Consider the following 23,847-nt stretch of genomic DNA (forward strand, 5'->3'; position numbering starts at 1 on the left):
GTTAAGTTTGTATATAACCTGGTCCAATAATAAAGTTCAACTTTAATGACATCACTCATTATAAGTTAAGTTTGTGGATGACTTATTTTTTACAAGATTACGATGTATAATTTTTTAGAAAAATAGAATAATAACATAGCTAAGTGTAATAAACAAATAAAGAAAAATATTTAAGAAAGAAATAAAATATGAGAAATTATGTAGACAAAATTTTGTAAGATTATATACTCATTGGTACAGGGTACACGCGCAAAGCGCTGCTTACCCTAAGACTAGTTTGTTAAAAGGAGCAACACAATTAAAATTAGTATTTAAAAAAGAAGAAGCAAGAGGACAAGAATGTCCATTATTGCTTGAGATAAGGAGATCGAAGTTCTCTAAACTGCTTAAGAATACAATGCCATCCATAAATTGTGATTAGTAGAATTTAGATGCTCTAAGATTTTACAAATATGGGCTATCATGATGGCCAATTTTAGAAAGTATCATATGCAGGAAATTCAGTTGGTTAATTAAGCTTCAAGAGAAAAAAAAATAAAAAATCAATAACAATAAAATCGTTGGAGGAAGAAGATAAGGAGATGCCTTGCTTACGTTAAAAGGGCAACCCGATGTACGAAGTATTCTGCGTTCACGTAAAGCTCGGGACGGGCCACATTTCAAGAGGTGTAATGTAGTTAGCATACCCTGATATAACCATCGGTGGCTGATTCCACTGTATGAACCAGTGACTTATAGATATCACGGAAATAACTTTACCGTTGTTCCAAGACCCTATAATGCGTTGCTTATGTTATGCAGCAAAATTTATTTAGATTTTTCCAAACATAAAATTATTGAACTCGAAAGACTGAATATTAGTAGCTGCAAATTTAAACATAGTGATTAATTTGTCGACAGTTTAAAAAATATCTCATGCTAGTGTTTCTTTTTACCACAAAAGAGCTTGAAGTATTGTGGTAGTGGTGGTAGTGAAAACTAAACTTTGTATCACGTTTGTACTATATTTGTTTCCTTTTAATTTTCAAAATAACCCAAGATATCACTGTCATTGTCACCCCAATGTTGTCAAGATAAAACATAATCCAAACGGAAATACAGATAAAGAACCAAACCTAATAGCAGAGGCTGTCCAATTATTGAGTGACAAAGTGGCCAAACTCCCCTACCTCCAACCCCTGCCAAAGATACTTTTATTATTAAGTTTTAATTAAGCTGTTCGGGTCAGCTTCCATTTCGACTAATTAATTTGTTATTTGTTATGTATCCGTTACTTTTATTAATTAAATTTTTAGATAGAATAAGTTGGAGTATTCACCAGGTAGGAGGAGTAGGGGAAAAAAGAAGTCAAAAAACGACAAAAAGAAAGGGGAAATCCAGCAAGCAACAAAGAACCAGATTCTGAGGTAGTTGGCTAATTCAGAATCGAAAAGTCTAAAAGGAGCACCATCTTATTGTATATAGAGCAAAGTGGAGCTGCGCTAGAGAGATTCTAGAGAGAGAGAGAGAGGGGGGAGAGAGAGAGAGCTAAAGGTGGAGGTAGCTCATCTTTTCTTCTTTGCAGTTGCCTTTTGAGCTTTCATTTCAGCTTTCTGAAAGGTTTTTATGGAACTAAACTATCACTTGAGGTATACATACATGAGTTCTTTCTTTTTGAATTAATTTACTTTTCTGGGTCGATTTCTTAGGATTAATCCTGCATACTCTTCATGCTAATTTTAGGGATAAAAATGTCACCTTTTTAATCTTTTTTCAAAGGTTCTTTATGGGAATTTCAAATCTTTCTTCTCCCTTTCTGGTTAAGGATATTTCTTCTTGAAAAATCCCTTCCCCTTGTTTTTTCAACTCACTGTGTGTATGCGTGTTTCTGTATGCTTTGAGACTTGGGAGTGAAAGTTGTGGGTCTGTAGATCTCTTTTTTTTTTTTTTTTTTTTTTGTGTGTGAATGGTTGTTTATTTTTTAATTTTTTTGGGGTTCTTCTATAATTTCTGAGATATTCTTTGTCCGTTACATTCTTCGTAACTGTCAAGGATATAAGCCTAAAACCCTGTAATTTTAGCGTTACTGTGTCGTCTTCCTTGTTAAAACTAGAAATCAAGCAGAAAAATGGACATCAAGGGTGAATAATTCTAATTATCTTGGTAGCTTGCAAAGCAGCTAAAGGAATTAAAAAAGAAAAAAGAAAAAGAAAGAGTATTATGAAATCATTTGGATGATAGATAACCTGAACTTCTGGCTGTTATGTTTCATTGCTAGTGAAAAATTTACCCTTTAGTTTGGTTCCTTCTAGTTCTTGAAGGTTGAATTTGAAAATCAACTCAGATAATGGAATATCAACAAAAGTAATTAAAGGGACCATAACAAATCATTTCCGTGTTTGTCTTTCCCTTTTTATATAGCAGCTGACTGTGCAAAGTGCAAATTTAAACTTACTGCTTGTTTGGATGGTTGTTACCTGTTCTCTAACTGATATCATTTTACTTAAAATGCTTATGGATAAACAAACAACTAAGTAGATTAGACTTGCAAATTTCTTGTGTATTTTGTGTTAGGTGTCACTGCCTTCTCATTGACATGCATCAAAATGCCTCCATCTGGATTTTGTTCTAGAATATTTCTGTTCTGTATGATAAGAAATCATGCAAAGTTCATATGCGCTGATGTGCACTTCTAGTACTATCATATGTTGCTTTGACACTGGATGTACTCAATTAAGTTTATTTTCCTTTTCTTCAGGTTGACAGAGTAATGCTAGAAACATGGGTAAAAAAGGCAGTTGGTTTTACGCCCTCAAAAGGATATTTGCATGCAACTCCAGGAAGAAGCTTACCCATGTAAGTTTATAAAAATCTGAGTCCTTTGAACTTGATATTGTTATATCATTGATGTTAGCTCATAAAGAAATAAACTACTTCAACAATTGATTCAGTTGTCCTTTTTTTTTTTACCTAACTTCTAAAACTAGTTGAGATCCTGTTTTATAAAATGGACCATGATTGCCTTAAATATTACTGAATAGATCATATCAGGACTGGGGGAAGAACTTGCAGGATATCTATGGTTCAAACATTGTAATACAACCCTTACCTTAATTGGATGATTGTTACAGGGATCAGCGAAGAAAAATGCTAAGGAAAAGAAGAAGGCTCGTAGAATACTGAGGCATGGAGAGTTCAAATCATTCCTCTTCAGAGAACCAAGCAGTATTGAGAAAATACTGGGGGAAGTTGATGATCAGAAACTACTTGTTAGGCCTCCTGCTTCTGAACAATCTGGCATTCCATCTGCATTCCCTGTGAAGCCAACTTCTCCGAGAATCAGTTCACCCAGAGCTGCATCTCCTAGGAGTTCTTATACGGCTGCATCTCCTAGTGCTACTTCTCCAAGGATCCCATCTCTGAGGGTTGCTTCTTCAAGCGTCATCTCTCCTAGGGCAGCTTCTCCAAAGGCTACCTCTCATAGGGCAGCTTCTCCAAAGGCTACCTCTCCTAGGGCAGCTTCTCCAAAGGCTACCTCTCCTAGGGCAGCTTCTCCAAAGGCTACCTCTCATAGGGCAGCTTCTCCAAACGCTACCTCTCTTAGGGCAGCTTCTCCAAAGGCTATCTCTCCTAGGGCAGCTTCTCCAAAGTCTCTTTCTCCTAGGGCAGCTTCTCTAAAGGCTATCTCTCCTAGAGCTACTTATCCCGAGGTGAGTGAGAAACACAAAGAGATTAGCTATGCTAACAAACCAGAACCAACTTTGACGCTCCATCTTGCAGCAACCAAGATACAGGCAGCCTACAGACGGCACGTGGTAAGGTTCAAGATAACTCCCTCATGCAATGTTTGGCTGAAAATAGCCTTTAACAATATAGCTCGATTTTTGCGAGCTAGCTAGATCTTGAGTGATAAGTTTAAGTCATGTTATTGCAAACTCATAATTAGCCTGCCAAGTAATCATTTCTATGTCTACTGCAACTATTTATTTCTGACAAAGACAAGCATCAAACAGAAATAATAAATAATTATGTGATAAGCTTTGTGCTCTGTTAAATATTTGTGGCTCTCTTATTAGTCTAAGATTTGGGTGCTTTTTCTGTGGAGAAATTCCCTACTGTATGTTACAGAACCTGGGAACAGGTAAACAAATTTTTATCCCTCTGATCAAAGCATGTTTGAGTTTCATCCAGTGGTTTCAGGGCGCATTTCTACATAAGAAGTTAGTTTCTACCACGGTCGGTCTTATTACTGCAGTTCCACTTGATCTGTATAAATCCTTTGATCTTCTATAATTTTTTCTTTATGATAGTTTGACTTGACCATTGAAGCTTCACGATTCATTCTTACATTCTCAGCTTCTGGAGATCTTATACCTTTGACTATTTCTTTTAGTAGATTGACTGTGAAACAGATAAAATTTAACTGATCGTGAAAAGGCCACTTTCCTCGGCCGAGAACTCCTTTCTTTTTGAAATTTTGACAAAGACAAAGTAACTTGCAGATTATCTGAAATAGGGTATAAAACAAGAGAGATTAAAATTCTTGTAAAAGTAATCAAGACCCCTAATCTTTTTAAATCGTTTTCAAGAAACTAGTGAGTTATCCCCCATTTCCGGTTCTAATAACTTTACTGCTAAAAAATAGTTTTCCTCAATGTCTGAATCATGCTCGTGAAGCATGGAAAATTCAGAGTCTGCAATCATCTGTCACAAGCTTCTTGAAAATTCGAGTAATTTAGTTCTTATCAACTTGTGAGAAAACTTTATATGTCAAATTAAACAATATAGAGTTGTGTGTCCTAATTGTTACTCGTCTTGATTTAAGTAGGGGGTGAATAGAAATTCATTGTTCATAAAAAGATTAAAAAGAAAAACATTAGAGTCCTTTCCCATTTTCTCCCTTTCCCGGAGCAGTTCATATTGGTGGGACAAGAATGTATTTGCTTCCAAAGAGAGTATATCAATTGCTAATAATAAAGTGTGGAAACACTATAGATCCTCCTAATTTGGGAGGGAATTAAAAAAAAAAAAAAATTGCTATTAATAATTGTTGTATGTCCTATGTGAATGTGCTCTGCTTCACAGGGAAGGAGGAGTTTCAAGTCTTTGAGGGGTTTAGCAAGACTTCAAGGAGTGGTCAGAAACAGAAATGCAAAGCGGCAGACAGTAAATGCCATGAAACAAATGCAGCTTCTAGTTAGGGTTCAAATGCAAATTCAGTCAAGGAGAACTCAGATGTTCCAGGCACTCCAAAGTCAAGCTTACACGAATGATAAAGAAGCTGAGAGCACCCTAAGCAAATGGACTAAGTTGGTAAGTTTAAACTGCTAAATATCTTGAGGTGCTCACCTATTTAGTGGTGGTGATTTAGGCTGATGCCATATCTTGGAGTCACTGTTTGCCTACATTCTTGAGTTGATTTAATTTTATTCAATTAAATTGTGTGTTTTTCCTCATTGTTGGTGCTTTTACTCCTTGATTATCTTGTGAAAGAATTGATATGTTCTTCCGATGGTCAAAGATGGTATGCAACTTCTTCAACAATGCCAATTTAGATTCTAGGATTCGCTTTGTACATATACTGTGGTGTAAAGGATGTGAGAGTTATCGAATTGAAGTTCTTTTCTTTTTCAAACATATTTTGAATTACCTCTGATGTTGAAAAGGAAATTTTGGTTTAGACCGAGGCAGGTAACCATGATGATTGGGATAATAGTGTGCTAACTAAAGAAGAGGTAGAAGCAAGGCGTCGAGAAAAAGTGGAGGCTGTAATCAAGAGGGAGAGAGCAATGACCTATGCATATTCTCACCAGGTACGAGCTTATGTCCTTTAGCAAGTCAAGAATCTGTGGTGGGAAAGAGGTAACCATTGGTGTAAATTTGCTTTTATCATGCCAGAAATTCATCGTTCTATTTCGTGCAACCTGTGGAAATGCCAAGTTACTGAGATATTTTTTCTTAGTGTTTCTCTTGCTTACCACTTCTTTTCTATACAAATCACAGTACTAAGTTCACCATTACAATTTCTCGCCATCTGTTTCGCCAAGTTATTTAGATATTTTCTCTTAACAGTTCTCTTCTTACCAAGTCTTTTATATAATATAAATCCTGGTACTAAGTGCATTACAATAATTCTCGCTGTTTGTTGCTCTTGTTGTTTTTGGCTAATTTTAAGTCAGCGCCTTTGCACTTGAAAGACTTCCAAAACAAAATTCACTTGTGCAAATTACCACAAACGTCAGAACTTTCAATTATGTTGTTTCAGCTTCCTATTAGTGATTCTGGCAATAAGAGCAAGGTAGAACACCTAATATCACATTTTGTTCAAAGTACTTGATCATTGTGTGTTATTCTTGGTTTAGACTTGTTGACAAAATACACTCTGTTACTCTATGATGGTTTACCGTGTCTGCAATACCTCTTTTTTCAGTTATGGAAAAGCAACCCCAAATCAATTGTGGACATCCGAGCTAGTGGAATTCCTTGGTGGTGGAACTGGTTGGATAACCAGCTACCTCCAGGAAATGATTCCGAGAGCCAATCTGCTGTGAAAGACGTCCATCTAACGCCACCAAGGACAATTTCAGAGCACAAACCAAGTCCGTGGCGTCTAAGTCATAACTTCAGACACCTCCATTTGGATAATGACAGTCATGAATCGGTTACACCGAGGTCAACTAAGTCCGCAGTTCCACTAAGGGGCAAACTAATGCATACTCCCAGAAGAACATCATCACCAATGAGCAGTACGAGCATATCAAATTACTCAAGACGCCGAGCTAGTGCTGCTAATTCCCCTTTCAGTCACTCCTTCAAGGATGATGACAGCCTCACGAGCTGTCCTCCTTTTTCAGGTCCCAGTTACATGTCACCAACCCTCTCAGCCAGAGCTAAATTCAGAGGAAAAAGCATTCCTGAGGAGAGAAACGCAGGTACTACCCCATCAAACAGTTCAAGGAGGAGGTTATCATTCCCTTTGACTCCAAGATCTGGCAAAGATGCTACTTCTCTAAGGGATCACGACCCTACGGGAGATCATATGAGCGTGGGTTCTACTGCCTCGACGTCCTCTGTAGTTGGAAGGAAACCATTTAACAGATTTGTGTGATTATATATCTTGTATGACTTCTTTTGACATCTGTATTTAGCTCTGAACGTGGTGGTTTTTCTTTTTTTCTTTTGATGTGTATTTATTGGTGTATGATGTTCACAGAATACTGATGTAAAATAATGAAGTATGTCAATCTAGACGGTTTTGCAAAGATTCAGTGTATTCTCTTTATTAAGGGAAAGAAATTAGGTGTTTCAATGTTCATATGTTTGAACACAGATGTTTATATTTTTTGGCTGTAAGATGTTAGAATGTTATGACACAATTTGCTAGTACTACTAATCTCGGGTGGGGGGGGGGGGGGGGTATTTTTCCCGAAAATGAATAGGGGTGTCATTTGTGTTGAAGACTATTTAAAGTTGAAGTAGAAAATTTAAATTATTTAGGATTTGATATGTGCTAGTTTTTTAGATTAATGTTTAAATAGGTTTTATGGAAATAGGTCTTCTAATTTTTACTCGAAATAAGTTTTGTACTATTGTAAAAATGGTTGCTACTTCTTCAATTTGGGGTTACTTGTGGTTCCAATTTTATTTTGTTCATAACCTGAAATTCTCTTTCGATAATACAAAACATAATTTGAGAGGTTTTTTCTCCTTACTTTCCATAATCTGCTATTATTCTGAACATCACTAATATTTTTCTAATTGTTTGAGTTTCATTTTCTTCTAAGTTAATCGACATTAGTTTCATTTTCGGAAATAATTAAGTGTGCGAAACCTCTTTGGATAAGAAACTTTTTGAATGTTTTTAATAAAAAAGTAAAAAATTTTGTTTAACCAATCAACATTTGTTTTAAAAAATATAAATGAAAATATTCCAAAAATATAAATATCTTAAAGGTAAATTTTGATATAAAAAAAACTAAGCAAATGATCTCTAAAAATATTGAGGGAACTACACAAAATACCTACTTGGGCCTATTATATTACCCCGTTTCTACCCATCTTTAAAATAATTACATAAAATACCTATACGACCAAAATAAATTACCCGCCCACCCAAACCCCACTTAAGCCGCGAGATCCATTTGTTGAGATTCTTTCTGTTTTGGTAATCATTACATGTAAGCACGAGATATGAATTTAGCAAACTTCTTCTTCTTTATGGCAGATTATATCCACCTATAGGTCGTACGACAATTGACCTCTATTTTAGCATTGATGAGTTTTTCTTTCAAATAAATAATATTCAATTAACATACAAATCTCTCAAATATGATTTTCTCTTTTATTGTCTTCTCAAATATAAATAAACATTTTTCTTCTATCTTTCTCATTTCATAATAGGATCTATGTGTCCATTGAATATTTTTTATTAATTTATTCTCCATTTCAAAATAGTATATAGTATATTATTATAACATATCTAAGTTTTAGTATAATCGATGACGCACAAAATTGAATTAATTAGATTATGTGACAACTGATATTAATTCAGTTTAATAATTAAATTAAAAAAATATTTTTTAAACTCTTTGCGTACAACTGTATACCCTGTTGGTATATCTATATACTATACTGGTATCATATGTTAGTTGGAACCTTTTTTGGTTGTATTAGCTACATTTAATTGGTACACTATTTGATTTTTCTTTAGTAATAGTAAAATAGTACAATATCTTGATTTTTTTAATTTTCATTTATACATATGTATTATGTAATTATTTTGATTTTTTCTTTATGCGTTTGTTTTATATAATAGTATTATAGTATAATATCTTGAAATATATTATTATATTAATATGTGGTACACTATTTTTTGATTTCTCATTGTGCATGTGTATTATGTAATTGTAGTATAGTCATATATAGTTGCCTGGAATTAATTGGTAGAACCGTATACCCTATTGGTATAATTCTATGTCATAGTGGTATCATATGGTAGTTAGAATATTTTTTGATTGTTTTGGCTGCATTTTTAAGTGAATTCTATTCTGAAATGGTTTATATGATCATGTTTTGTTGTGTTGAATTTTCTTGTACCTATGGACATAGATTTTGTGTATTATGTAATAGTTTTTATAGTTATATGCAGTTGTTGGAACGACCCCTTAAAACTATATACCCTATTAGTATAGCTATATACTATATTGGTATCATATGCTAGTTGAATTCTTTTTTTGGTTATATTAGCTGTATTTAATTGGTACACTATTTGATTTTCTTTTAATAATAGTAATATAGTACAATATCTTGAAATACTTTATTATATTAATATGTGGTACACTATTTTTTATTTTTCTCTATATGCATATGTGTTATGTAAAAATAGTATAGTCATATAGTTGCCGAGAATTAACAAGTAAAATTGTATACCATGTTGGTATAGTTATATGCCATATTGGTATCATATGGTAGTTTGAACATTTTTTTGGTTATTTTAACTGCATTTTTAAGTGGATTCTATTCTGAAATTATTTATATGAACATGATTTGCAGTGCTGGAATTTTTTTGTACCGATGGACATAGATTATGTGTATTATGTAATAATTTTTATAGCTATAGGCAATTGTTGGAACGACCATATACTACTATATACCCTATTAGTATACGGAATGAGCAAGTTGCTTTGCGAATATTTAGCTTGCAATGTGAGCGTCTAATTTTCTCATACTTTTATTGCATCCTTTAATATTTTGGTACAGTAGTATAGTCGCAGATAGTTGTAGCAATATTCAAGAGCAATCATATACTCTATTGGTATACATGTATACCATATTGGTATCATATAGTACTAGAAGTCTTTTTTGCTACTTATATTTTTATTGCATTTTCTAATATTTTATTATCATTTCTATTCTAACTAGTATATATGGAGACTTAGCGGCCGTAGATTATATTTTCTTGATCCATAATTGACTGTGTTAATGCTAATGATAAAGTGTGTAATGATCTTTATAGGGAAGGAGATCAAGGTTTGCATGGCAATCACGTGTAATTAGAAAAGGAACAAGAAATAAAGAAAAAAAAATAAAGGAGTCAAATTTGAGTGTGAAATAAGTTATGGTAAAAATAACAATAATACGCTCTGGGCAAAAATAAATGAATAAAAGAGAAAAATATAAAAAATAAGAAGAAAACGAGAAAAAAGAAAAGGAGAAAAGAAAGAAAAAAAGAAAAAAGAAAAGAAGCATAGAAATAAAAAAAATTGGAGAAAAAAGAGAAAATTCTCCATAAAAATTACTATGGGTAGAAAATATAATTAGTTTGATAGGTATAAAAATAAATGGATAGGTAATGGTAAATAATTTTATTTTTGTGGGTAACTGTATCATCCGCCAAAAAATATTTTCCTCTTGTAAATGGGCTGTCCGGACTATATGTAAAAGCAGCCCACTCCTTACAGCAAAGTTTTTCTCAAAACCCAAAATTAACCTTCCTTCCACGCGCCCCAAAAGCTTGTGAACACCAAACAGCTCCTTTGTAGATTCCTCTATTTTCTTCAACAATTCGAAGTACGCCCTATTTTTTTTCTCCTTCTTTTTACCTTGTTCTAATTTTCCCACTGTTCTCAGTTTGTAAATCAGGAAATTAGCATTATTTCGGGTAAGTCATCTTTTACTTGTTTTTTATCTTTGAAATTGCTATGTGATTATGTGTTTATAGTCATGTAAAAACATCCGATGATTTATTTGTCTTTTTTTTTCCCCTAGTATCTAACTGTTGTGTTTTATAAAGTTTCAAACTTGGTGAGTGTTGCAAAATTTCTTTATTTTGCTTCCCCTGGTTGATTTTTTCTGGATTTATTACTGGCTTTTGGGTTAGGTTATATATATATACACACACATACACACACTAGATTATTTGCTTTTGAATTTCTCTGATACTTGATTTGATGGGCATTAATATTTATTGATTTAAGGACGAGTACTTTGGATTTGGCGATAATAATAAAAATTCATTGTAATTTGTTGGTACTGAAATGTCACTTGTTTTGGGGTTATATGGAAGTTAAATTACTAAGTTACTCGCACCTATTAATGCATTGAGCATTGAAACTTTATCCTCACTGGATGAAGTTAGGGGAAAACAATTCCTGTTTGATAATGCTATAGCAGCATAATCTTGAAAAAGAGAGACTTTTACAGGAGAAAATGAGGTAGAGCTGGTAAGACAAATCCGAACATATTGTAACTTCACCTCTTTTTTTTTCTGGATATATGATTACGATATTCCAGTTAAAAAGCATAACAACGTAGATTGGCTCCCTAGCAAAAGATCCTTGGTTTTGGTTGGTTAGCTGTCTGCATTAGCTTTTGATAACTACAGGGTGCATGAAACTTCAGATGTAAACTCATCTTAAGCTGTTTTCAGGGGCAGATCTAGGACCTTTGGCCAGTTGGACAATTAATGTGTAACTCTTTATGTTTTTATTTTGCAACTTTGTATCAAGATATTACTGATTAAGCATGTCTAAAGAGAAATTACTGAATATGAAATCTTAAAATTGCTTTGATTCTTACCAAATAAGCTTTTTCAAGTAGTTCCGTATAGCTCACTTTATGTCTTTCTTTCCTTCATTTTCTCAAGTGTTGACCGCTAGTCTTCAATTTTGAGGGGTAAACGTTTCAAATTGACATGGGAACAAATAGTTCTTTCCAAAACTTGTTAAGGTGTAATTGCCCACCCTCAATCATACGTAGAGTCCATCTCTTGCTGAGTTTTCTATACTCGGCCTCAGCTATGCCTAAATGGCATTAGATGACTTTATTTGGGGTTCCTATTGGAATTCAAGGCCTGTACTGGATATATCCCGCTGCAATGAGAAAGTGACAGTGATGAGATTGTTTGTCTTAACTAAACTTTGTTCCTGTTGTCGGGATAGAAGGTTGAGATTCTTATAGCGGGTTGTGAGTATGATCATGAATTTGCGTAATCATTCTGGTCTTAAAATCTTTGTCCTAGTTTTTAATAACTCAAATTTGCAATCTCTAGTTTGTGCATCCTTGGGCTCAAGAAAAGGCATTATCCTTGACAGGGTAAACCAAACTCGAACAATATATTATCATATAAGCCATTTTATGCAACATTGGTGTTTAGTCACTTGATGATATAGCCGCCTTTATTTGGGAGATACACTTAAATCTTATGCAAGGATGGTAAGAGTGCTCCGGAGAAAAAAAATTGTTCTCCCCCTGAGTACCTTTTCTTCTTTGCTTCCTTGCAATTCTAAGCCCGGAGAAGTCGTAACTTCAGTTTCCTATCCAGGCCAATATTTTCATATATGTTTGTACAAGTGTTTGGTTTGATTCTTGAATCAATAACATGGACTCTGCTGCCCCTTTGGTTTCTCTTTTGCACTAGTCACTTGAGAGAAATTACCTCTGCCTTGATACAGCAGCGATATTTGATTATTTCAAGTGCTCTTAAATCACCACGGTTTCTGACTTTGATCAATATAAAGTGGTTGAAGCAGCTGAGTCTGGATATGATGTTTGACATAGTGTCTTTTTTTTTTTTTTTTTTTTTTTTGTGTCAGTGCTATGGCTGCCAGAGCTGAAGAACCAATCAATGAGCAAGCAGTTGCTAACATATATGGTTCCATGAGGGCTGAGATCAACCAGATTTACTCTAAAATTACGGAACTAGAGATGGAAGTTAGTGAACACTCACTTGTGATCAATGCTATAGAACCACTTGACCCTTCAAGGCGGTGTTATAGGATGATTGGAGGTGTTCTTGTAGAGAGAACTATCAAGGAAGTCCTGCCTGCTGTTCAGCGCAACAAGGAGGGAATTGAGGAAGTAATAGCTCGACTGAATGAAGCTCTTGAGAAAAAGAAAAAGGAAATATCTGACTTTGAAACCAAGTATAAAATTAGAATGAGAAAGCCTGATGCAGAAGTAAAGGAGGAGAGTAGTCGAAAGGAAGGCTCCGCGCAAGGAGTCCTTGTTGGTCCTGCAGGTTCAAATGAGTAGACCAGTCTGTTTGCAAAATCCATTTTGAGATACTTTGTTAAATATGGTCAAGGAACTATAACATTTTAGCATAGCTATTCTGGATATTAGCGTGTGATTTATCGTGTTCATTTAGCTTACTCAGCGTGAATGCGAGGTTTTTGGTTTCTTATGATGAGAAAGTTTATATGATCAGATCAGAGGTCTGGAACCATGCTTCATGCCCTGTATGGCTTTTCACCAGATGATGGTGACCTCTGGCAATCTTGATTTCACCTCCTTGAACATTAGCCAAGTGCTTCTACATGTTGAGACTTGTGGCATTTTTTTGCTCTGCTATGGATTGTAGTTTAGATTTTGAATACTGTTGTAGATGGTTGAATTCAGTTGCTTTTCCAGCCTGCTTTTCGTATAAATTCCAAAATGATTAGCAGCGTTAAGTATTTGATCTGGCAAAACTTAGTCTGGCCTCACCTGACCTTTTCGCTGTCAATGATGGGAGGGACACAAAAAGCTTTACTAAGGAAAGAAAATTTCCCATCTATTCTTGTTTGTGCCAAAATTGAAGTAGAGGCCAAGAAGCTCTGCTACAAGTTCGGTTTAAATGGATTGCAAAAGAAACCGAACAATTTATGGCTTAGCATTCACATTGCAGAGGATTTACATTTCGCTTAGCCTTGCTCGAAGATAGAATACGAGCGAACAAAGTTTAAGACTGGCACTGCCTAATTGGTTGAGAAGTAATGAACTTAGAGAGAACTAGAGCTACAAAATGGTTGTCACATTTCTTACGGTCTAACTTAGCTATGGCTAATAAGTCTAATAACTACCCTTAGAGGCCCATTCATCGGAAAAGAAACTGCAAGTGTGTGAAAATTGTAAAGCAATTGGTCTATTAATTCTGAGAGTTATCAATTTCAGTTTTGCAAGGGCTAGATCAAATACGGTATGACGGTACAATTTAAACTCCTGATATTACCCCATCATTGTGAAAGAGAAACATCAATGCTTAGCTATCATAATAAAAGAAAACGTTTCTTGTTTCACTAGTCAATTTTGTCCTCTCATTGTGAAAGAGAAACATCAATGCTAGCTATCATAATAAAAGAAAACGTTTCTCGTTTCACTAGTCAATTTTGTCTTCTATTTCAAAAATCTCAAGAGTAGCTGGTTGTTCTAAAACCTCAAGAAGAAGAAGTTGCAGCTACAGAGTTGTTCATCACTTTCCATATCAGAGTATTCAAGAATAGGAACACAAGCATAGCAAGAATGTTTCAGACGCCACAATCAAGTTACTATGCAATCACTCTTCATCAGTGATGGAAAAAGATTCAGTGGTTTCAAAAGTATCCTTTGTTGTAGTGGCTTCCTGTATACCGCACATGCCATGCACCTCTTAAGAGTATATCTAACTGGGATTTTCAGCTACATTGTACTCAATGCACAGATAATCCATTACGAAGATGATCCTCGAGGTCTTGGCTTTGGGTAGCCTAGACTGATAAGCTTTTGCATCAACTTTTTCTCAGCAGCAGCCTGAATCCGCAATAAAGGGAGAGTGAGAATCATACAAACAGTTAGGGGTCGTTTGGTAGGGTGTATAAGAATAGTGCGGAATAAGGTGTATTAGTAATGCATGGGTTAGTAATGCACATATTATTTCTTATCTACTGTTTGGTGTGGTGTATTAAAATTATAATGCATTGCATAATTTTTAAGAAAAATAATTGTTTACAAAAATGCCCTCCATATTCTCAAGCTTTTAGGGACTTTAAGGATAATTTTGTCTTTAACCAACCTAATGCATGCATTAGTAGCCTTCGTATTACTAATGCCATGGTTTTCTATGCATTACTTATGCATAGGATAATACCAAGTATGATGTATAACTAATACAAGTAATAGTTTTACACAGGTTGAAAAAATGTACCAAACAAGATATTAGTAATGCATAGAGCTAATGCTTGCATTATTTTTTCTAATACCTCCTACCAAACCACCCCTAACTGTGTATATACCAAACTATAATGCATTGCATAATTTACAATTCCATGTACTTATCAGCTATATAAAAACTAAAATGACATCCAAATAGAATTTTGGAAGAGGGAACACAATTACGCAAACATGCAGAGGGGGAACGTAGAAAAGGGAAGATAAACAGAGTGGAAGTAGAAAGAGATCAAACCTCAAGCATGGGGCTGTTCTTGGGGATATTACAAGCTAGTACAACATTGAGTCCAGTCTTAAGAACTGTAACAAGAGTTACGTCAGACAATGTATCAAGAGAAAAAAGTGTGAGAACTGACTTATTTTGGGTGGTGATGTACCTAATCGGCGGGCAATACCAGATCCTGTATTATCAGATGTTCCTCCGGTCAAGGAACTCACCGCAACGGTATTGCTCTGCACATGACATAAAGAGTGTAACAACTGAAATAGACAAGCCAAATCACAACCATCATCACCCTCTGAAAGATAACATACATCCCCCACTAAAAAATCTGTTTGTTTAAAGGGATATGAAGAAAAGGTTATGCACGAGTATATTTCTGTGGAGGTTTTTGAACTCTCATTTTGAGTTTTCCTTGTTCTCTCTTGTTCTCACTCCAAGTTATTTTCAGTGTTCATTTCAATTTTGTTTCGGATACTTACATAATCAATATATCTTTTTCTTTAGGAGTATAATCCAATATTACTATCGCTGTTCATTTTAACTCTATTCAAAAGCAATTACAGAGATGGACAAGAAAGGTAGCAGTTGAAGGAAAAAGTTGAAGAGCAATATAAGTCAAGTTCCAAACTTACAGGTCTTGCTGGAGCAGCTGCATATAGATTCCCAAATTTGGCTGAACTGCAACCAATCCAAGCATATATCTAGAAAGGATGAAAAGAGATTATTGCAAATGAAGAGTAACCTGTTTTCAATTTTGAAGACATTCCACACTTGTAATTAACCATAGCAACTAATCAAGAAATTCGTTCTTTCTATACAGTACATTTAAGTGTGTCTTGATTAAAGATGTAAACAAGTCACAAATGTATCAACAGGATCATAAATGCTCCTTCAAAATGCTAACATTTGTATTAAATTAAAAATTCTCAATTTTCTGTCATATTTGCTGTTAAAGGCAAACTTCTAACAGTATACACAAATATACAGAATTATCAAAGAAAGCCCTCAAATTGCAATAGTATGATCCACACGGACACCTCTATAGTCTCAGAGATACAATAACTACGCCTCAGTCCAAACAAGTTGAGTCGGCCATATGCACTCTCACTAACCATATTTATCCAATTAAATTCATCTCAAGCCAACATATGCAAAACAAAAATAAAAATAACAATAAAAAAATACTAGAAGTTCTCTATAATTTTTTAATGGCATAAAATCTATATTAGGGCTAAAAGACTCCCGGGAAGCATCGGACATAAACTACCGTACTAACATAACTAAAACATAATCTGTACTAACTTACAACGCCTATATAGATCTCTTTCTTCTATTGTGTCATATCTTTCGTTAAGTCTACACAGATTCCAAGAGATTGTAGGTCTTTCGAGACAACTTCCTTCCACGTGATGTTAGATCCATCTCGTTCCTTTTTAACACCTTCACTCACCATGGTTTCACACCAACAGACCGGTAAATATGGAGGTCGACGCAAGATAAGACCAAGCTATCTCAAGCGACTTTCTGTCATTTTGTCCTCAAGGTATGCTATTTGTACCTTCTAAATGTAATTATTTTTAATCTTGTCTAACCTTGTATAACCACACATCCATCGAAGGCATATGCATTTCTGCGATACTCATCTTGTGAATACATTGGACTTTAGCGACCCAACATTCACTCCCATATAATATAGTTGATCATATAATTGTTCTATAGGATTTTCCTTTCACTTTGGTAGGTATCCTTTTATTATATAACAACACTTCTCCATTTCAACTATCTGATTTTGATCCTATGAGTAACATCTTCATCTATAATCTCAAAGATAAAAAGAAACATTCCAGAGAAGCTATTTCAGGTTTGCACATTAACATGGCAAAAAGCACTATCTACGCCAAAGCTGTGACACCTTCTTTTTCCGAAGAATAGGGGAGTTTTTCCAATTAAAGTGACATTAATCGAAATAGGATTATTTATTTAATTAGAGTCGCCACTTGGGATAATTATTATGGTGTCCCAAGTCACCGGTTTATTTTAAAATCCCAAATCGAGGAAATTTAACTCTGTTTTAAAGTCCGCGAAACACAGAAAACCGGGTAAGGAATTCTGTTAACCCGAGAGAAGGTATTAGGCATTCCCGGATTCCGTGGTTTTAGCACGGTCGCTTTGATCACACCTGGCTTAATTAATTGTTTAATTACGTATTTTTAGAACCTACGTGTATTTTTCTTTTTACCGCTTTTAATTATGGTGTTATGGATTATCTTTGAAACGGATCACGTGTGTGTGAATCCGTTAATTTGGTGTGCTAAAAATCATGTCACACGTACGCGTACACAATTAGTTACACTTTATTATTTATTAAGATTGTTTTGCCAAAGTCGCGCGAACGCGTACCTTGATTTATTTTGGGAATCATAATCGCATCACGCGAACGTGTACACAATCACGATAATAGATTAAAGCGTGTGCCTAAAGCATACTAACATATTATGATTATTCATTTCCTAAATTTAAGATTGTTGTGAGGCCATGATTATGGAAATAGAATTGTAGGAAGAGGCTGTATCCATGGAAGCAAATCTCTAAATAAATCCTTAGCTAAACAGATTGGAAGGAAGGAAATGTTCGTTCTAAATTCATTTGTTTGACACATGCGAGTACAAAAAAACAGCATGACACATAAGAATCAATTTTGCTTATCGAAGTTCGTATTGTTCACCCAATAATACCCAACAACTCAATCACATTCTCCTTATTTAATTGCTTAACCAAGAACTGTTAGTCAACAAAAATGAGCTCGATTTAGGACATTCATATTGAATCATTCCAGAACATAATTAACAGCCCTATTAAAATCCCACATTCTACGTATTGAGCAAAGGAAAATAGTTACAAAAGTGATCCCTTTTCAAACAAATCAGCAGTCCTGTTAAACCTCATGATCTGTATATCAAGTGAAGGAAGAATAGTTACAACTAACATTACAATGTACCATTACTTGCACTCAACCTCCAAATTTGAGCCGAGTAAACAGGCATGTGTAACTATGACTCTCTCAACTAGCATTTCATAATACAATTAAATAAAAATTAGTTCCTAACTACAACCTAGTAAATACAGGTCCTCCACGAAACAATTAGCTTTCAGAGTGCGTTTGAATCTCCAATGATGCTTCTGGACGCTATTTTGGCCTCAATGTTTACAGATTTGGCCAATTATGGTCAAATCTACAAATTATGGCACTGTGGACAGCAAACAACAATTACAGGAAACATCTTAACATATTCAAAGTATGGTAATGGCACTTTAATTGAATTCTGTGTATAGATAATCCATGCCATCACACAAATCAACAACAAACAACCATTCAAACTCTGAAGGAGAAGACAAATTCAGACTTTAAAGTAGAGTTTGCAGCTATAAAAATACAATTTATCAAACAACAAGTGAAGAACTATTGCAATTTTCATAGTAATATAGTATCACAATGACAGTTACATCACCAGAGATTAGAAGTAGTACCTTGACAGCAGTAGAAAGATCCTAAAATAGCCAAGTAAAGGCTGGTAGAAAGAAGAGGAAGCTCAACTAATAGATCCAGCAATCAATAGCCAAACAACAGTACTTCTATCACTGAAATTCCCAAATTTCTAGCTACTAATGTGTGAAAGCAAGAGGAGTATCTATTCTCTGAAAAGGCAAAATGAAAATAATCTGTGCAGTGAGGGAGTGTGTTTTTCTGAAGAATGCAGAGATGAAAAAATCCTAATATGAAAGTGTATGTGAGCTTTTTATGCAGAAAAAATCAAGGGTTGTGTGAGAGAATATGTCGGTCCCTAAAAAATAGGACAAGAGCATCTTTTAAAACTGAATTGGATAGCTATCCTTTTCAGATATTTTTCCTATATTTTCCAGCTCCTTTAACTTCTGAAATTACCCTTTTTCACCCCAATTTTGACCTAATTCATTTGTTCTATTGCATTTTAATCCCCTTCTAGAAGCTTCTTGCATAACTACCTAAGATTCACTATTGTGCTTTCCCAATTACCCCCTTAAATTTTAGTAATTGCAAACATCTACACCAAAGGAATTCACACAGATTAGAACAAAAACAAACAGTAATGCAAAGACCAAACCGTTTAAACAAAACCTAATTAATTCAAAATTGATTAAACTAATTCAACTTATGCAATTAAACTTAATTATCGCGTGATTAAGCTGCTAATCATGCAATCAACTATTTAATCTAGACATTCAAACAAATAATTACTAAACTTGATGCGAAACTAACAGTAAATCAAACTAATTCATGAGCTAAACTAAATCTGGCTAATACGAAATTAAACAGACAAAACATTTTTGACTAAATGCCGATTTATCAACAAGACATCAGTAATGATAGAAAGAGATGCTGGTATACCTATTAGAACACACGGTGGAGGAGGAAATAGCCAAACAACAAGATTCGAACGGATTCTGGTGGCTTCGAAATGAATCGAAGCTAACGTATATCGATTGCTCTTGTCAAGAGCAATCGATTCACGTAACTTTCAAGCCAAAACGACTGAGCAAATCGTTGAGAGTCAGAGAGTGAACAAAATTCAACTTTTCTGGAAATTAAGATCTGATATTGGGCGAGTTTGGTGGGGCTTTTGGGAAAGTTGATGGTATATTAATGACGAAGATGAGATGAGGAGTGGGGGTGTGAATTTGAGGGAATTTGGAGTGGTGCCACCGCCGTAGGGCGATTTCCGCCATGGGTTCGAGAATCATTGGTGTACTAAGTTGTCCAGAAGTCCATATGGGGTCGGTCCATAGAAGAACATTAGGAAGCTCTGGAGTGAATTATCCCGGAACTCCTATTTTCAAGTGGGCAATGGCAATCACATAAAGTTCTGGAAAGATAAATGGTTTGAAGGATCCATCCTGATGTTTGACTTTCCTGGGATAGCTCAGAATCAAGATCCCACTATTTCTCAAAATTGGCAAGACAATTGTTGGCACATTCTTTTCGGGAGGGATATGCAGGACTGGGAGCTTCCATAACTTCTAAATCTGCTGGCAAAATTGGAAGGCTTCTCAGTCAAGGAAAATACTTTTGACAGTATAAGTTGGGGATGTTCCAAGGGCGGCCTTTACACTATGAATGCAGGCTACACTCACTTTTGCTCCACCAATGAAATCATTGATGGATGGCCTTGGAAATACATCTGGAAGACCAAGCTACCTTCAAAAATTTCCTGTTTCGATTGGATAGCCCTAAATGAAGCATGCATAACCCAGGACAATCTCAGTAGAAGAAGTTTTCAATTGGCCAACAGATGTTATATGTATTTGCAGCAGCCAGAATCCAACAGGCATCTCTTTCTTCACTGCCCAGTTGCAGCAGATATCTGGTGTATGTTCTTTGCCATCTTTGGTTTAAGCTGGGTCGTGCCTCAAAACATTAAGGATGCCTATGAAAGTTGGTCTTCATGAAAAGTTGATAACTCCATCAGTAAAGTCCGGCAGATGATCCCTTCTTGTATTTTGTGGTGTGTTTGGACAGAAAAGATTCGCAAATGTTTTGATGGGATATCAACTCCTACATACGCACTTAAGGCTAGATGTCTTTTATGGTTATATAGTTGGCAGAACTTAACTCTTGTCAATTGCCCTATTAATCTCTTGGACTTCGTCAGCTCCTTAGCTCTCTTGGACTTCGTCAGCTCCTTAGCTTTAGCCTAGTTTTTGTCTGTAGAGCTGACTATGTCTTATGTATCTCTCTCTTTTGTACTTCTTGCATCTTCTTGATGCCTTTAATGCAATTCTCTTACCTCATCAAAAAAAAAACATTCCAGATCATAGTAAACCAGTGACACTCAGCTAAATTCAGCACCTGTTCACACATAGTATTAAGTACATGACAAATCAAATACCATAAGTATTTGTTTAGAAGTATCTGACTTGTACTTTTCGTACCACGGTAGTTAACCTTCTTGTGACTTCAACTGCTACTTTCGTTCATAACCAATATGGAGTTATGAACATTAATCAATCACTAAGATCTCACTCACAAGTAAAGTTGGGTTTGGCTAAATGAATTCTATAAAATCTTTTTGCTCAATTTCGACCTATATCATTCCAATACTACTTTGCTCATATATGATTTGTCTTTTAAGGCAAATTCGAGGTGTTTAAAAACTAGAGGATCTCTGAATCTCACATTTATTCTTACACTAGTATATAAGCCTTTAACCATACTAAAAGATTCTTGCCCAACACTATAGCTAATGTAAGAGTACTAACAGTAACCAAACCTTAACCCCAACGAGTTGGTAGTCTATATAATTCCTTAGCTTCCATTGCGTTTCATCCTTAACTAAGTCCACAATGATTATGTGAAACCGCAGTGTTTTCCGAGACAAATTCCCTCCATGTGATTTTAGATCAACCTCATTTTTTGAACACCTCAGACCTCATTTATCTAAGTGTCAGTATTTATGGACCAGCGGCTGAACTATCTCGGCCGATATTTGCAGGGGCGGATCCACGTTGATCATTATGGGTGCTCGAGCACCCATTACTTCCTACGCGAAATTCATATAATTATACTGATAACTTGTTAAAAGAGACATATAAAATGTGAAGCACCCAGGAACCAACAATTGCAACTGGGTGCTTTGGTTATTGGGGCTGGGTAAATACCGGCTAAGGCCTCTACAACGCAAGATTGAGTCCTACTTAAAGCATTTTGTCAGCGTGCTTTCTTTTTTCCTTTTCCCTTTTAGTTTCTCTTTTCCATTTTACTTTCTTCTCCCCAAATTCACTTCCCAAAACATATTATATTTACTCCTGGTCCACAAAATGAAACTCATTTTTCTTCTCTTTTAGTATTAAATAAAAATATCTATAATAAATTTAGTGTAAGTTGAGATTCTCAAAATATGAAAACGTAGAGAATAACTATGAATAGAATGGTATTTTCTTTTTAAATTGATATAATTGTTTACATGTTAGATATGTTCACCATCAGTTTCAAATAGTTGTGAACTTATATTTGATATTTGTATCGATTGTGCGTTAGTGGAGCCTTAGAGGGGATCTAGGAGTAAAATTTGATGTTTATTTTGAGATTCTTAGCACTGAACCTATTACACTTTTGAAATTATGGATTCAAAAATTTATATATATATGATAAGACTTTGGATTATCATTGACGTCTACATTCATGCTTTGTGCCAAAAACTTGAGTTTAGTTGAACCCGTTGGTTATATGCTCAATATGCCTACTTGCGCTAATATAGTGGAGCACCCACTACTTCAAAATTCTGGATCCGCCACTGAATATTTGCACCATTTGTCGAATGTAGCTACTTCTAATCTTTTCAAATAGTGACTACTTTGGCTTTTCACTAAGTTCTGATAATTAGATAGCAACATAGTTACTTACTAGATAAAAAATGGAGTAAGGGAGCAAAGGAAACCTGTTTCTGAAGACGAATTATCTGAAAGTGAAGAGTAGCATCGTCAGAGACTTCAGAAAAGCACGTGACCTGCACGCCACTTCCGTCATCACCTTCTTCTACAATTTTAAACTGATTCATTGTGTCAGTAACAACGTCAACTCTTCCATTGGAGAATGAAGAGGATGATAGTGATTCCTCTAACCCTTCTGGCAAATCCATTCACAGAAAAACTAGCGCAGAAAACCGAATTGAACTGTGAAGATTAACTAAATGGGTACAAAACGAATTGGCAAAATCAAAATTTCAGGGTTTAGCAGGGGGTTTTGGAGTGTTACACAAGAGATGAGTCTCGGGTCACTCGTGAAATGTGACGGGTGGGGAAGATCCGAACCATGTTAAGGTGCTATATACCGTTTAAACCCAAATCACCAGACGTGTCGTATCAAATGGACTTTAATTTACAAGAAGGCCTTGGAAATGAATTTTGTTTTACAAGAATAGCCTTGAAAGTAGGTGATCTTGAATTTTTTACACGTTTACTTTATGGGCAAACTCGAGGGTTTACTTTACTGTCTTCTTGAGCCGAGGGTCTCTCGGAAATAGTTTCTTTACTCATTCGGGTAGAGATAAGGTCTGCGTACACACTACACTCCCCAAATCTCACTAGTGGATTTTACTTGATCATTGTTGTTATTGTTGTTATACTTTATGGGCAAACTTTCAAGTTTAAAAAGTTTTCTTTATACGATAAATTTTTTGAATTTTGATGATTTGCCCATGAGGCAAATAAGAACAAAAGAATTGTCCATGGAGCAAGGAGGGGAATAAATATTCAAGATTAACTCTTATGATATCATATTTCTGTAATTTTTCTTCTTGAAGTTGGATTAGATTTTTTTTTGTGTGTGTGGTTGCTAAAATGGACTAATAAGTTACTAATAAACAAGTCATAACTCGATTTTGTTCAAATATTGTTCACAACAAATCTATATATATAATGGAGGAACTATAGAAGGTCACTTGGCACCTCGCATATGTCAAGAAAGCTATTAATCTTTTTTCTTCATTTGCTACATTATTACCCACTTATTCTTTTCATTTCAATTATTTATGAAATCCAAAAGTCATGTCCCTTCATGAACATCCAATGAAAATAACTACAAAAGTTATTACTATTAAATAAAAACAACCGTTTATTCCCAAGACAATCCAATTGCCACATTTTAA

At 35.0% G+C, this 23,847-nt stretch overlaps 3 protein-coding genes across 6 annotated transcripts; 2 read left to right on the forward strand and 1 right to left on the reverse strand.

The window, feature by feature from the left end:
- The first annotated feature begins 1,124 nt into the window (after positions 1-1,124).
- LOC107774631 (protein IQ-DOMAIN 13) lies at positions 1,125-7,241 on the forward strand. 2 transcript variants are annotated; one of them, XM_016594224.2, is made up of 6 exons: positions 1,125-1,628; positions 2,738-2,835; positions 3,111-3,794; positions 5,065-5,292; positions 5,661-5,792; positions 6,410-7,241. In XM_016594224.2, exons 2-6 carry the CDS (start codon positions 2,761-2,763, stop codon positions 7,085-7,087), a joined length of 1,797 nt encoding a protein of 598 aa, XP_016449710.1. In that variant the 5' UTR covers positions 1,125-1,628; positions 2,738-2,760; the 3' UTR covers positions 7,088-7,241. The 2 variants fall into 2 exon arrangements, with proteins under 2 accessions (XP_016449710.1, XP_075100975.1); XM_075244874.1 differs by having other exon boundaries at positions 1,326-1,539.
- Positions 7,242-10,465: 3,224 nt separating this feature from the next.
- LOC107774632 (prefoldin subunit 2) lies at positions 10,466-13,352 on the forward strand. Of its 2 annotated transcripts, none has more exons than XM_016594226.2 (2): positions 10,466-10,548; positions 12,573-13,352. In XM_016594226.2, the coding sequence occupies exon 2, from the start codon at positions 12,577-12,579 to the stop codon at positions 13,009-13,011; it is 435 nt and encodes a 144-aa protein (XP_016449712.1). In that variant the 5' UTR covers positions 10,466-10,548; positions 12,573-12,576; the 3' UTR covers positions 13,012-13,352. The 2 variants fall into 2 exon arrangements, with proteins under 2 accessions (XP_016449712.1, XP_016449711.1); XM_016594225.2 differs by having other exon boundaries at positions 10,480-10,639.
- A 740-nt stretch (positions 13,353-14,092) lies between these two features.
- On the reverse strand, positions 14,093-23,042 carry LOC107774634 (uncharacterized). Of its 2 annotated transcripts, none has more exons than XM_016594227.2 (5): positions 22,639-23,042; positions 15,799-15,867; positions 15,321-15,396; positions 15,179-15,243; positions 14,093-14,526 (listed from the first exon to the last, which is right to left on the reverse strand). In XM_016594227.2, exons 1-5 carry the CDS (start codon positions 22,837-22,839, stop codon positions 14,446-14,448), a joined length of 492 nt encoding a protein of 163 aa, XP_016449713.1. In that variant the 5' UTR covers positions 22,840-23,042; the 3' UTR covers positions 14,093-14,445. The 2 variants fall into 2 exon arrangements, with proteins under 2 accessions (XP_016449713.1, XP_075100334.1); XM_075244233.1 differs by having other exon boundaries at positions 14,329-14,526; positions 15,321-15,423; positions 22,639-22,981.
- Between the last annotated feature and the right edge of the window lie 805 nt (positions 23,043-23,847).

This window comes from Nicotiana tabacum, chromosome 22 (assembly GCF_000715075.1).
Source record: "Nicotiana tabacum cultivar K326 chromosome 22, ASM71507v2, whole genome shotgun sequence".
In the NCBI taxonomy this organism is placed as follows: domain Eukaryota; kingdom Viridiplantae; phylum Streptophyta; class Magnoliopsida; order Solanales; family Solanaceae; genus Nicotiana; species Nicotiana tabacum.

Excerpts from the sequence above, each read along its gene's own strand:
- LOC107774631 (XM_016594224.2), top strand. The coding sequence starts at position 2,761 with ATGGGTAAAAAAGGCAGTTGGTTTTACGCCCTCAAAAGGATATTTGCA. Across the intron at positions 2,836-3,110 it reads CCAGGAAGAAGCTTACCCAT|GGATCAGCGAAGAAAAATGC; the intron begins GTAAGTTTATAA and ends TGATTGTTACAG. Across the intron at positions 5,793-6,409 it reads CCTATGCATATTCTCACCAG|TTATGGAAAAGCAACCCCAA; the intron begins GTACGAGCTTAT and ends CTCTTTTTTCAG.
- LOC107774634 (XM_075244233.1), bottom strand. The coding sequence starts at position 22,839 with ATGGATTTGCCAGAAGGGTTAGAGGAATCACTATCATCCTCTTCATTC. Across the intron at positions 15,868-22,638 it reads TAATTCGTCTTCAGAAACAG|ATATATGCTTGGATTGGTTG; the intron begins GTTTCCTTTGCT and ends CATCCTTTCTAG. Across the intron at positions 14,527-15,178 it reads AGAACAGCCCCATGCTTGAG|GCTGCTGCTGAGAAAAAGTT; the intron begins GTTTGATCTCTT and ends TTGCGGATTCAG.
- LOC107774632 (XM_016594226.2), top strand. The coding sequence starts at position 12,577 with ATGGCTGCCAGAGCTGAAGAACCAATCAATGAGCAAGCAGTTGCTAAC.